Source organism: Sturnira hondurensis, unplaced genomic scaffold (assembly GCF_014824575.4).
Source record: "Sturnira hondurensis isolate 20B ecotype Veracruz unplaced genomic scaffold, ASM1482457v3 Scaffold0002039, whole genome shotgun sequence".
NCBI lineage: Eukaryota > Metazoa > Chordata > Mammalia > Chiroptera > Phyllostomidae > Sturnira > Sturnira hondurensis.
In genome coordinates, this window is record NW_028074670.1 from 1,149,049 (window position 1) to 1,163,237 (window position 14,189).

The following is a 14,189-nucleotide window of genomic DNA, read 5'->3' on the forward strand; positions in this document are numbered from 1 at the left end:
GCATGTCTTACCTTCACAGCTACAAGTGCCACATTAAGGGCATAGTTCTAAATCTATTGTGGCTATCTTCACCATTAGGCACAAACATTTAATGCTATAACATGAATACTTTAACAGTTATTCATTCGTTGTCTGAACTAACTGTTCGGGAATTTCTTTAATCCTTTATTAAATTATTTCCATTTGCAGCGTCATTTGTCCCCACCCATCCACCAGCTGTTTCCAGATTAAAGGCCACACGGGTGTTTGTGCGTATGCCATGGCTAATCTCACTGTCCACACAGGCCCACATAGAATTACACTGGCTGGAAGCCCAGCTGTCTTCACTGGCTCCTAAATATTTGATTTTCAGAAAAAGCCTGCTAACAGTACTTTCTTTTAAAGTACTCTCCCTTTCTTCATGTTCTCATCTTTGTTTTTCTCTACAAATATACATATTTACATAACCTCCTGGGCACTTTCAGCTCCTTAAACAGCATCATTTGGTAGCTGGTTAATTTTTATCTAAAGAATTGTTTTAAAAATTCACTGTTCTTGCTTCTTCCTTGCTTTTTTTTTGGGGGGGGGAGCGGGCAGTAACACTTTTTGTGATGAATTAGATTAATAGGAAATCAATATTATTGGCTGTAGTAGGCTGAATAGGCCTTCCCAAAATGTCTGGGTCCTAATCCCCAGAAACTGTGATTGTTACCTTATCTGGAAAAAGGAACTTTGAGGATGTGATTAAAATTAATATCCTTGAGATGAGGAGAAAATCTTGTCTTGTTGGAAGGGCCTAATGTAAGAAGAGGGCAGGAGCTCAGAGGGGAAGAAGCCAGCTGATTTTGAAGACAAAGCCCAGGAATGCAGGTCCAATTCTGCACCCAATTCCAATGTGTATGGGTGTGGTCTCTTACACTATCCAACCAATTCTCTGACACCAGCTGGGCATTTCACAGTCCAATTCAGTTCTTTTGCCATCTACCTGAAGATGGCATCAATTCTCACAGATTAAAGTCTTAGTCTTATAAATCTATCCTCCTAAACCCCCCAACTTCAACACGTGATTATATGTACATACGTATATCTTATATAAATCACAATATCACAGCAGGCAGCCTATAGAAGCTAGAAAAGTCAAGGAAACCTAGCCTTATGGACCCATTTTAGTTCTCTGACCTCCAAAAGTCTAAGGTTGTAGGGGTGACTTTCCTCACATGTCCCCCGCTGTGTGCCACGGATGAGAGTAAACATGACTGAGGCATGATGTATTCTGCTTGGGGAGGAGAAGTGGCCAGTTTCCCAAAGGAAAAAGGCCTTGAGCAGTGGCCAGTTTCTCAGAGGAAAAAGGGGTTGAGCCACTTCCTCCAAGGGCTTTTTTTTGGGTTGTAATACACAGGAATACAGGGCAGCAAGGATCAAACAGTAGATAACATTTCAAAGAAATCTGAGGGCTTACTATGAGTCTGTCAGGAACAGAGTTTTAGGGTTTTCTGCTCGAACCCTTAACATACGAATGAAAGCACTCTTAGCAGAACAGATTTCACAGGTTTATCAGGAAGTCTTTGTGATGCCAGATTCTTCCCCAGGACACCCTCCAGCAAGGCAAGGAGCTGCGCCTCTCCCTATCAGGTATTCAGGCTTAAGGGGATTAGAGCCAGGAAGCACTTCTCCCAGAGAACATGGGGACTTGGGCTCTGTCAAAGCGGGGGGCGGGGGGGAGGGGGCACGCGAGAGTCCATTGCTCTTTGTTGCAGCCCCCCTAAGTTTGTCCATGAAGGTCTCCCCTCTGTGAGGGGTCTTACCTGTCATGGACTTCTGACTATGCCTTGGAGGAGGGAGAGGAAACTGAGGCAGCGATTGCTACCAAAGACAAGCTTTGTCTCCTGGGGCTAGCACTACAGAGGTCCTTAGCCACAGCAGGTAGAGTTACAATTCCTAAAACCAGGCAGAGCAGTCCAAAACATAAGGTAGGAAAATGTGTTATTTAAGCCACTAAAACTTGTGGTAACTTTTAAAGCAGCAGCAGGAAACCAACACATTGGTTTGTTATTATAAGCACATTTTTGGCTTCGTAATCACATGTATATTCCTGGGTTTTACCTGTGAGTTTCTAGATCTAACCATTTTCAGTCCCTAGAACCAGATTTTGATTCTTCTGAAATTGTGCTCTTTCTTTTATTAAGATTAAATATTAATTGGACTGACAAGAACAAAAGAAATATAAGTAGGCAGCTCTGGGTCTACTTGTGGGGGATGAGTAATGAGAGATGATGCCTGGACAAGCTCCCAGAAGGCTGTTCTACCTTATGACTCACCCCTATGTAACCTGGGGAAGTCCCTTCACCTCACTAAGCCTCAGTTTCCCCATCTGTAAAAAAAGATTGAATAAACTCAATGGGTCCCAACTTTCTTCTGGGTTGAAAATGGATTTGAAAGTGATGAAAGTACCCTGGCCAGTGTGCTTCAGTTGGTTGGAACATCATCCCATGGTCCAAATGGTCGTGGGTTTGATTCCCAGTCAGAGCATATACCCAGGTCACAGGTTTGACTCCTGCGCTAATAGGAGAAGGCAACCAGTTGATGTTTCTCTCTCACATCAATGTTCTCCCCGCCTCCCCAAGCCCCTTCCTCTCTCTCTGAAAGCAATAAAAAAAAAAATGTCCTCAGGTGAGGATAAAATAAAATAAAAAATGAACATGGTGAAAGCTATGGACTTTTTCCACAAAAATAAAGAGCATGCATGCATATCTACATAAAACTTTGATCTTCCAGTTATAAGTAAATGAACTGGCGACCTTTCAGTTTGTGGGCTGACACTCAATCCACTGAGCCACATCAGCCAGGGCTCCAGGGACTACTTAATTCCTAAATCGTTTGAACTCTAACTAGCATTTCCCCCGACCCTCCCACCCCACTTTCACCTGAAATGACACTGTAACTTATGCTTAAAATGCCTGTTTCTCACTGACCCTTTTGTCAATTAAAAAAAATGGAGGGGAGCCCTCTTTCTTAAAAATGACAGTCATTATTTGTAGATGGCTATTAGGAACAGTTCTCTGATGTCACTGGAAAACACTGCAAGTTCCTCCACCTGTTCAGCGAATCTATTCCAGTTTGGCCATGTATCTATTGGTTGTGGGTATTGTTTGAAAAGAATGACAATAATGGTGATGGTGGTGGTGCCATTTTATTAATATTGTGAAAATTGTACCCCCTGGGTCTTTGTCTGTGGGTCAACTGAGTTAACCAACTAATTGATTTTACAGTTTGGGAAAGATGGAAGAAAGTTGTACTTCAGAAGGCTAGAAGAGTCCTTCCAAGACCAAGAAAAGAAAAGATAAAGACTTAATCTCCTTGCTGAAGTCCTTCAACTCTTTAGACTAAAACCATTTATCTTCTCATTCCATTTTACATAAGGTGAACTAAATCAGCCTGGCCCACAATAACATGTGGAAAAAATAATATAAACGGAGCCACTCTGAAACGGAGTTGGAGCTGCCTTCCCACAGAAACTGCCTTGCACGCCTTAAGCCACAAACCTTTGCAAACAGGGTGAATTAACATTCACACTGGGCGTATCCCAAAGAACAGTTTGCAAAGATGAGAAGAAAGCAGAGACGACTACCAAAATGAACATTAAAAACATTCTTTAGAATTAATGTCACTATCTTAGCTTATCTGCACCAATAGAAATGACCTCCTTCTACTGATGTAACTGTCCCCTTCCCTTTGTCATAGATACCCATTGCTTTGTCCACTAATTGGAACACTGTTTGGGCCTTTGCATAAATCAGTGTGTCCCAAATAGTATTCTTCTCTTCTCCTCCTCCTCCTTCTTCTATCTCAAATAAATGTTGCCTCTCACTTTGGCCTTTTACCTTCAGGTTAACACATGGATTAGAGCATGCTCTTTTATGGAATGACTTTTGTGGGTGATTCAGTCCTGCCCCCTCCGCCAGGCTTTCATCTACAGGGGCAGAGTCTCACCTAGAGCCTAACATGAGCGGGAGGACGGCATGGACAGATTTTTAAGTCATTTTAAAGACCATTTACCCCAATCATTCTAATTTTTACTACTCTAATAATATTTTATGTAGCAGTTTATCTGTAATGTACAATAAGGTTGCTTTTGTAGTTATTACTTCAAATGAATGGTAAGTTATTTATAATAACAACAACATAAATGTCTAGTCATAAAGGACTGGTAAGATAGGATGTAGCCATTAAATAGTATATTTATGAAGAGCGTATAGTAATACAAAAGATAATTAAATTATTATGTGAGAAAAAAACCAATATTTTGTGATGATTCCAGCTGCGAAGTAGAAACAAATGAAACCTCTGTTTTAAAACAAGCTAAAAGGAAATGGACAATGTTGGGAGTGGTTATCTTCAGGTGGAGGTACCTGTTTTCTTCCTAAGTTGTACTTTTACGACTCCAAACATTCTTGAAAGAGAAACTGACTGGCTCTATTTCCTTCGGGAATGTGGAGGCACCAGTGAAGGTGTTCTATACAAGGCGAAATGGCAGCACCAAGATCATTGTTCAGAGATTTTGTGTTTCTAGATCTTTAGATCTCAATTCTGAATCCAACTCCCTCCTTAACTGCACTTACCTCCACCCCAACACACACACAAATTAGTGAAGTAGGACAAACTTTCTCCAAAGGGCTGTTGCTGTCAACCAAGTTCCCTTCTATTCTTCAAATGGTAATCAGCCACATGTGCCTGCCATTCACTGCCTTTTCCCTGAAGGTCTCGGTAGGTGGGAAGAAAGGAGACTATCTTCATAATCAAATTATCTCTTAAAGCAGTGCCCATTCTCAGATGATCAGTGCAGTGAACCAACCACAAAGCCCAGATTATCAGATACCGTCAGGACTCAAACCACATAAAAGTGAGGGCCGAGGTCAACTTTGGGCTCAGGGAATTTTGTCATGTTTAATTGCAGTGTAGTTTCTTTTTCAATAAAGATTTAGTAGAACTTTAAAAGCGAGGTGTCACCTGGCTAGCTCAGTCAGCAGAGCATGAGACTCTCAGGAGTACGGTAATCAAGTACGGACAGGGTGTGGGGAAAGGGAATGCAAATTTAACAGGGCCGCTTCGAAGGGTCTCTCAAACCTGAAACCAGCAGCGACTCCTCTTCTGGCCATATATCCTGAGAGTCCTCACGTGTGTACAAGTACACAGTCAAGCATTTTAATTATAAAAAGGTTAGTTTTTATGAGTAATTGGAAAGCATAAATGTCTCTCAATAAGGAAATGGATACAGTTTATGGGTGGAATTTCTACAGCAGTTAAAATTGGTGAGCCAGATAGCATATGAGTCAACGTAGATAAGTCAACGTGTGGATAAAAGAAATAGATCGTTGAGGTTTTAAAAGAAGTGTCTATAGACTTATAGTTCCCATAAGAATAAATATCAAAAACATGTTTAGTGAAGAGGGCAAGCCTTAGAATGACATCTGAAGAATTACGCCATTTCTGTAAAAATAAAAATAAAATAATAATAATAATAATAATAGCAGCCCTAACCGGGTAGCTGAGTTGGGTGGAGCATCACTCTGTACACCAAAAGGTTGCAGTTCAATCCCTGGTCAGGGCACATATAAAAGACAACCAACCAATCAATGTTTCTCTCTCACATCCATGTTTCTCTTTCTCTCTCTCCCCCCCACTCTTGCCACCCCACTCTTAAAATCAATGAACATATTATCGGCTGAGAATTTAAAATTAATTAATTGATTAATTAATCAACAAACTACAGCTGTACATTTTGATAAGTGCAGGTATATGTATGTAATAGTACAAGAACATTCTAAAAGGTAACAGGAAAATGATAACAGGGATTAACTCGGGGAAAGATGGAGGGGATTGGGAATAGGGTGAAAAAGGTAAAAAGGGATTCCAGTTCATTAGTGATATTCTAATTTTTCAAAGGTAATGCCTCCCAGTGTTACTGGTGTGTTTTCAGCTCCCTTCCAAAGTTCTCATCGAGCACAGCCCTTCTGTACGAGAGCGTTTCCCACAGCACCACACCCACTTGCCTACTCCTTTCCCTACACCCTCCAACACCCAGCACACCCCTCAACCAAGGTCACTGGTGGTGTGAGAAAGTGCCGCAAAGCCACTGCTCACTTTCACGACCCGCCTGGGGCCCAGAGCAAGTTACACTGGCAATGAACGAGTCTTTGCAGAAAGTGTTATGTCAGAAAACAGGTGGTGGAAATGTCATTTTCTTCAAAATGACCCCATGGATTTTATCCCTTTCCTGATGATTTTTAAGAGCAAAGTTTTTTGGAGTTTGGCACCAGCCAAACCAACTGGAGAAAGTAAGGCAACTCCCCACATTTCATACCTGTCAAAAACCACTGCAGAATAAGCCCTCTCAGCAAAGATGACATCCGCGGCCCAGAACTCCTTAGTGGCCTTCAGACCCCTGCCTTTGCCTTCAGAAGTGAAGACCTCCACATTCTCCATTTTCCCTATTGTCATCTCACAGCCTTTCAGGCAGCACCGCAGTTATTCAGCGCAGAGCCAAGGCTCTTGTCGTTGCTGCTATTTTAGCACCTTCAGCATCCCAAAGAGCAAGCCTATAAATGGACAAGCCACCTCCCCCTTCCCCACCCCCTCTGGTCACTGGGCCCTCACCTCCCCCTCTGCCACTTTTCCTGGAGGCAGGGATGGGGCACACAAGAGGACAGTGATGTGGGAAGAGTCCCATTCATCAGCCAGCAAAGCTGACAGAGCCAAGAATGACCATGGGCTGGCATGGCTCTGGGACTGAGTATGAAAACTTAAAAAGTTCCTTTGCAAGAAAAGGCTCAATCTTGGACAACAGTCATGTTCAGCTTTAGTTGGAATAAGGAGCACTTGTTCAGTGAGGTATTTTTAGCATCCAGATGCCTCTGTCAATCCAAAGTGGACAGCTGAAATGGTCCAGGAGGAGAGGTGACGCCTGCTGCTCTGGGACCCTTCATCCATCAGGCTTACACTTCTTCAAGTGAGGTGGCCCCTTATCCTCCCGTTCCCTCCCCCACAGTGGACTATTTTCAGAAGGTGGGTTGCAGACACTGAGACACCCATTCAACATTCACCTAACAGTACTCTTTAGGCTCCTAGGGGCATCTCTCTTCTCCAATATTACTTGGGTTCCCCACAGTACCCCCTGTGGGGCATAGAAGTCTGAGAATTCCCTCATAATGCAGGTGTGCTGGGTGCAGACTATCTGAGAGGAGGCACGTCTTAAAAATAAAAACCCTTATTTCTATCTTGCTATCAAATCTTTAACATATGCTTACTGCTAGGAAAATAGCCATGTGCTCTGTGCTTCTTACCCAGCAGTGAAGACACTGAAGAGACAATTCTAAAATCTGCAGTGAACTAAATACCAACTCCCACTTGGGTTGAAAAGAAAGACGCTTGCAGGTCTAGAGGCATGGCTTATCTTCCATGTAATATTTTTAGTTTCTGGGATGTATCTATTTCTGGGAACCCTGTCTCCGTGTGGACCTCTGTGAGTGTGGTCATTCTCAAGCACTAGCTTCTGGGTCAGATCTGCACTTGAATTCTGAACTTACTACTACGACTTTGAGATAGAACCTGTGAGACAAGAATAATAGTTTCTCTCTCTGGATTGCCATGAGTGTTGAAGGTGAATAATGCTCATAGCACAGCACTTGGTACTTAATCAAGAACTCACTGAATGATATTTTATTTTCTCTGCCACATTATCTTCCCAAAAGTATCAAGATGTACTAAAAATTCTAATGTGTCTTCAACCAGAGTGCATGTCCTGAAACTTCTTTGACTCTTGCAAGCAGATCAAAAATCCTTTGACGGACTATATATCCTGATTTATAGGTCAGAGCACATAGCCCCTGGAGCCAGAGAGTATCTCAGTGACTTCTCATGTATCCAAGAGAGAAAAACAGCTTAAGACATTTAAAGTTGGGTGCCCTGAAAACTAAAACACAAATGCTTCCAAGGAAAAAAAGGTTAAAAAGGAATTCTTCGATTCGGGTTAGCTTTACATGAATGCCTGTACCCACATTAGCTGGCAACGCGGGGCGCTGCAAAAACCAGAGCCTTCCCTCAGCCTGCTAGGATTCAGTTGTTTTCCAAACACTGTTCTCCAGAACAGGTTCAACCCAAGCCAAGGTCAAGGACATACTCAACTGCCCTAAGAACAGAAAGGTACTAACCAACGTCACTCCAATAAATTCAATTAAAAAGTTTTTAAAAAAGAAAGAGAAAGCATCAAGCCCAGTGCTTTAGTTATAGCTGTGACTCTCAACCTTATCAGAACACATTATATAAAGTGTGGTAGATGGGATAACAGCCCACCACAGATGTGTAGGTCCAGATCCCCTGATCTGTGAATAATCTACCTTACAAAGCAAAAGGGGCTTTGGAAAAATGTGATTAAATTATAAATATTGAGAGAGGTAGGTTATCCTGGATTATCTAAGTGGGGCCTGGAATCACAAGAATCTGTGTGAGAGGAAGGCAGGGACGTGGGAGCCAGAGAAGGAGAGGTAGCAATGAAAGCTAGTGTCAGATGGAGAGCCATTTGAAGATGCTGTATTGCTGGCTTTGAAGATGGAGGAAGCGATCAACTCTAAGATAACAAATTTGTGTTATTTTAAGCCACTAAGTTTGTGGTAATGTGTAACAGCAGCGGCAGGAAATTAATACATAAAATATCATATGTATCTCTCATTGTAGTAGATATTATACAGCATTTCATTTGCTACTCCCAAATGAAATGCATACATAATTTACTAACTTATACCTGAAAAACATAAATTAATAACTCAAATGGTCTGAATATTTGGGACCCCTGAATTCATATGTTGAAATCCTTACCCCCTAAGATTAGTAGGTGAGGCCTTTGGGAACCCTTGTGAAAGGGATTAGTGCCCCATAAAAGACGCTCCAAAGAAACTACCTCTCTTTCACCGAAGTGGCCTTCACCAGACCATGCTGACACCCTGATCTGGGACATCCGGCTTCTGGAACTGTGAGAAATAAGCATCTGTTGTTTATAAGCCGCCCATCTGTGGTATTCTGTTATTGCCACCCAAATGGACTAAGACATTAATCTAACCTAATAAGGAAGAAACATAATGAAATTTACCATATAATAAAATAATACACATTCACTATAAGTTAAATACATCGATGGGCTCATATGCTTGGATACAACTACACTATAAAACATCATAAAGTGAGATGTTTGCTCCTAAGTAGAATCACTGTGACAGTTGTGTGTGTGGTGATTTTCTGAATGGTGAATGACTCTTAGTCAAGTTCTGAACAAAAAAATACATAATCTTCCTGTAGTTAACAAGTCAGTGCATTCCTAGAAAATTTGGTGTATTTTAAAACTTTACAAAAGCTACTTTATAATTAAATATAAAATAAAATCCTAGAATCAGAGCATTATAAACAGGGTTTTCACCTATCTGAAATGAGCACTTGGATCTTTGGGGTTGTGCAGAATGGGCAAAGCTTTTTACTATATCAGAGCATCCCTTGCTTCCCAAGACATCTAGCAACTTTGCCCAAGACCAAGATAAAGTATGTCAGCACCAGACATCAGGATCCTGGCTGGTAATGAGGAAGGGGACACAGGGCCCTGCTACGCTGCATATCAACACAAATCCTATGGAAGTTTTTTGTTCATCTTCCCTCTCTGTCCCTCTGCTCCAGTCCCCCCCACCCCACCCCCACTGGAATCCAAACCTTCCTTTGAGGCCCTGGCCCTCCCAACCCTCCAGTCGCACCTCACAATGATTGTGACAAATAAAAGTTTCCCTCACATTTTTTAATAGTAACATCATTTGTAGCATTTTCTTTTACTTATTTTTTATTTTTATTTTATTTTATTGATTTTAGAGAGGGAGAGAGGGAAACGTCAATTTGTTGTTCCACATATTTATGCATTCACTGGTGAATTCTTATACATGCCTTGATCAAGAGTTGAACCTGCAACCTTGGTGTATCGGGTTGAAGTTCTAACCAACTGAACTACCTGGCTAGGGCTCCCCCTCCCCCCACTTCTAAAATGCCCCCTAAGTGGTGCAACTTGCCTCCATTGAGAATTGCTGTTCTTGCTCAGCAGAAAAATCACATCTAAAGTTTTGAAAGAATTTCTTACTGCATTACTAAAGATGTTTAACCAGAGAAGAAAAGATGCAGGAAAAACATGAACGCTTTCTTCAATGTCATACTGAAATAGGCAAGAAGTAGATTCATTTACATTTCCTGAGAGATGAAAATAGGTTGCCAGAATAGACATGGCCTTGGGATGTAGACTTGAGCTTCACAGACCTTCATAATATGTTTCTGTTGAGCCCTTTTTCTATCCAGGAAGATGGGAACTTGTTCCATTGTTAATGATTTTTAATAGCCATCCAGTCTCTTTCTTTTGTGTGTCTAGATCAAGAAGGATAGTGAGAAAGAGAGAAAATGAGACAGCTCAAGCAAATGGACCCCTGGTCTAGGAAAGAGGGCTGACCTGGGAGATTTCAGACAACGGGAAGACAAGGATGACCACTATGGTTCTAACTCCCTCTATTTCAGCCAGACTTCCTTTCACCTCAGCCCACGTACACATGCCAAGAACAATACTATGGCTACTGAGTACTCCCACACCCTAAAGAAGGTATGAGGCAACTGCTGCAGGACATGCAAGGGTCACCCCAGGTCCCCAGATGAGCACCTCGAGGATAAAAAGAAGCAACATGAAAAGGCCAAGAGCGGGGCTGTTTGGAGAGAGTCATCATCACAGGATCAGACATGGACTTTAAGTAGCCTCTCACAATAAGCTCCCAAATCTTTAACCATAACCTGTATTCATATTACTATTGTCCTGGCCTGTGGAAAAAATATCAGAAGGCTTGAGAGAGTGATTGCATTCTCTTCAGTTGGATATGTTGTAATTCACGGACTATGTACAAATAAGTGTGAAGGTAGAGACATAAATGAAGTCCACAGTGATCGTTTGTGATAATTTTTGAATCACTGGGACCATTTGTGTGCCTTTTAATGGGGTGGCAGCTGATCTATCACACCCCGGGAAAAACTCCAGTCTCCTGCTCTACTGAAAGACCCACTGTGACTCCCACCCCTGCAGGCACCACCATCTAGTGACAAACCAAGGGAGCTGCAAGGTTTTAAATATTTCCTAAGGCCTGATTTAGTAAAAGAACTGCCTTTACCACTGGTTGTGACTACATTTGTACTTGGAGCAGGTGCATTTAGGCCAGGACCCATGAACTAAGTTTGCTTTGTACCTCTTTAATGGTTTGGGGGGAAATCACGAGATCATTTTGTGACACATGAAATTCAAATTTCAATGTCCATGAATAAAATTTCATTAGAGAACAGCCATACTCACTTGTTTACATATTTGCTATGACTTCTTTCCCATTACAACAGCAGAGCTGAATATTTGCAACATAGACCATAAGGCCCACAAAGATGAAAATATTTACTATCTGGCCTTTTACAGAAAATACTGCTGAACCCTGCTTTATAATAATAACAGCTGAATGCCTGGCAGTGTTAAATGGGCTAGGAGTAGCTCACTGCTCAAGTGCATTCATGGGCTGATTCATCCATTCACTTCAAAATCACTGTGAGCAACAAGACCAAAGGAAAGGTACTGTGCATATCTAGCACTCACGTTCCAGGTTGACAGGGCAGGTTCCCTCCTTAATGGTCCATTATATTTGTATAATTACATCACTGACAAAACTTTACACTCTCCCTGGTCTCTGCATTCTTACCAAAGTATTGTACTTGCTTACACGTTTCTTCCTTTGGCTCCAAGAAATTCTTAGCTACCAACTGCTTTCCTCCCAAGAATTCCTAAATTCATTCATCCCACACACAATTATCAGCCCATGCATTAAGCCCTGGGCTCAGTGAGTGCCTTGATACAAAGATGAATAAAATGTAGCCCTTGTCTTCAAGACACTGACCATTTAGAGAGGACTGTGGAAGAGCATAAAGATAACCAGAGATATCAGAGGCAAAGAAGAAAATATATCCAGGGAAGGCTTCAGAGAAGAAAGGGCCAACAAAGACAAGAAGCAAGGGAGAGAACCAGAACTGGAGGAGATTATTTCAGGCCCAAGGACACAGCAGCATGAGGACAGATGTGGAGGTAAAGAAACAGAATGACATGTGCAGACAACTACAACTTGTGACGTATGGAGGGAGCTACAGAAGCATACTTGTTACACTTCTTTTTATCATTCTGAGACCAGACTATTGTCTTTTATGTCCTAGTGTTTCATATGTATCTCAAAGCTATTCTAACAGCAACAATAACCATTTAAATGCTTAAAATTGTCCTTTCTTTCCAATACTTCACATGCTTTTATAACATCCTTTGAGGTGGGTATTATAAAGGCCTCCTAGTTAAAAAGAAAGATCTCCTAACTATAAACCCCAGAAAAATGTTCATATACATGTGCAAGGAGGCTCCACGAGATCATTACAGTAGCACTGTCTGCAAAAGCAAAAATGGGAAACAAGCTCACTGTCTACTGATATGAGAGCAGATAGCTCACAGTATTCACACGGTAGAATGTTATAGAGCTATAAAAGTGAATGAATTAGAAACTCACATCTCAGCATACCTTAATATAAAAAAAACAGTGGTTAAAGCAAATTGCCAAGAAATAAATAGTATGTATAATAACATTTATGTAACATTTTAAATCATGCAAAGCAATATTTTACTTAGGGATACATACATATAATACATATTTAGTAAAAGTTCAAAGAAATGTATGGGAATGAGAAATGCTGAGTTCTGGATTGTATTTACCTCTGAGTGAAGAAGTTCATTAGAAAGCAGGAAGAGGCCTTGGTCAGACCAATGGATGCATAAGTAAGAGCAACTACAAATTGATATTTCTCTCTCACTCTCATATTCCCATTCATTCTCTCTCTCTCTCTCTCTCTCAAAAAATCAATTAAAAAAAAAAGTAGGAAGAGGACAATCCAGGAAGAAGGAGCAGCATGTACAATAAAGGGCAATAACCTGACATTTACAGGAATCAGTAAAGGTTTTACGTTGCTGGATCATAATGTGAAAGCAGGGTGGGGAAGTGAAGGAAATAGGAAGGTAATGAGATCAGGGAGGTGCATAAAAGCCTGGAAGTATTCACTTCTGACTTCTCAACAGACAATGGGAACCAGTAATGACTTCTAGGTAGACCGCTTTGGCAACAATATGGGCATGAGATTACAGTGGTGAAGTCTGAGGAAGGATATCAGGTAGGCAGCCACTGCCATGATTCTAACAAAAGAAAAGCTGAAAGTAGACAGTGGTAGTGTCACAGGAAAGGATATCTAAGAGTAACCTGCACAGTGCACCAGGAGGCATGCCCATCAAAAAGAAAGTGAGTAGAACATTGCACAGCAATGAAACAAATAACATGTTTATTCTACAAATTGAATGAACCTCAAAATGTTGAATGAAGCAAGTCCCAGAACCACACAGGGAAAAATATAAATCTTAACAAATTCAGAAACAACGTAAACTTTTTAAGCTACAAGTTTGTGTGTGTGTGTGTGTATGGAAAAAAATGATGACTACAAACCAGGGTAGTGATTTCTTTGGGAGGTAGGGAATAAGATGATATGTGTGTGTATATGTACATACATGGATATATATACACATATTTAACAGCGAGGAAGAGGGACAGGGAGAGCCAGAGCAGAAAGAGAGGTCATTTACAGACCAATGATGACAGAATATCATTAACCAAGAATTTTGCTTAATCTACTCTGTTGTACTAAAGGTTTGAGAAAAGGACAGAAAGATAAAGCAGGAGATAATGTATTTTTCAGATGCTGTGGAGGTAATCTGTAGATTCCAAGCTTACTTTCTTTTCTTAGTTGGCTGCAGATTCACTCTCAGAAAGGCAAGAGCTCCCACGAGCTTTTCCTTGCCTCCAATAGGAAGGTGAGGAGTTTGCTAGGGAATGCGAGGGTACAGCCAGATAACAGCAAAGCCCCGGAAATGGAGGGTGAAGGGGCGGGGCAAAAAAGAAAGGAGGGGCCACGGGGACTTTCTGGGCGGGGCGACTAGCGCAAGCGCATTAGCCTGCCTTTCCGTCATGGCGCAGGGGCTGGCCAGTCAGCCGCCGGTAGTGGTGGCGACTTCCCTTCAGAAGTCCCGGTCT

At 41.5% G+C, this 14,189-nt stretch overlaps 1 protein-coding gene across 2 annotated transcripts in view; it reads right to left on the bottom strand.

Moving 5' to 3' along the window:
* SMYD1 (SET and MYND domain containing 1) overlaps positions 1 to 6,530 on the bottom strand; it is a 48,167-nt gene extending 41,637 nt beyond the window's left edge. For both annotated transcript variants that reach the window (XM_037038857.1, XM_037038850.1), the window contains exon 1: positions 6,341 to 6,530. In XM_037038857.1, the coding sequence (XP_036894752.1) occupies positions 6,341 to 6,477 (137 nt within the window). In that variant the 5' untranslated portion in view covers positions 6,478 to 6,530. The remainder of the gene's footprint in view (positions 1 to 6,340) is intronic.
* Positions 6,531 to 14,189: the final 7,659 nt, after the last annotated feature.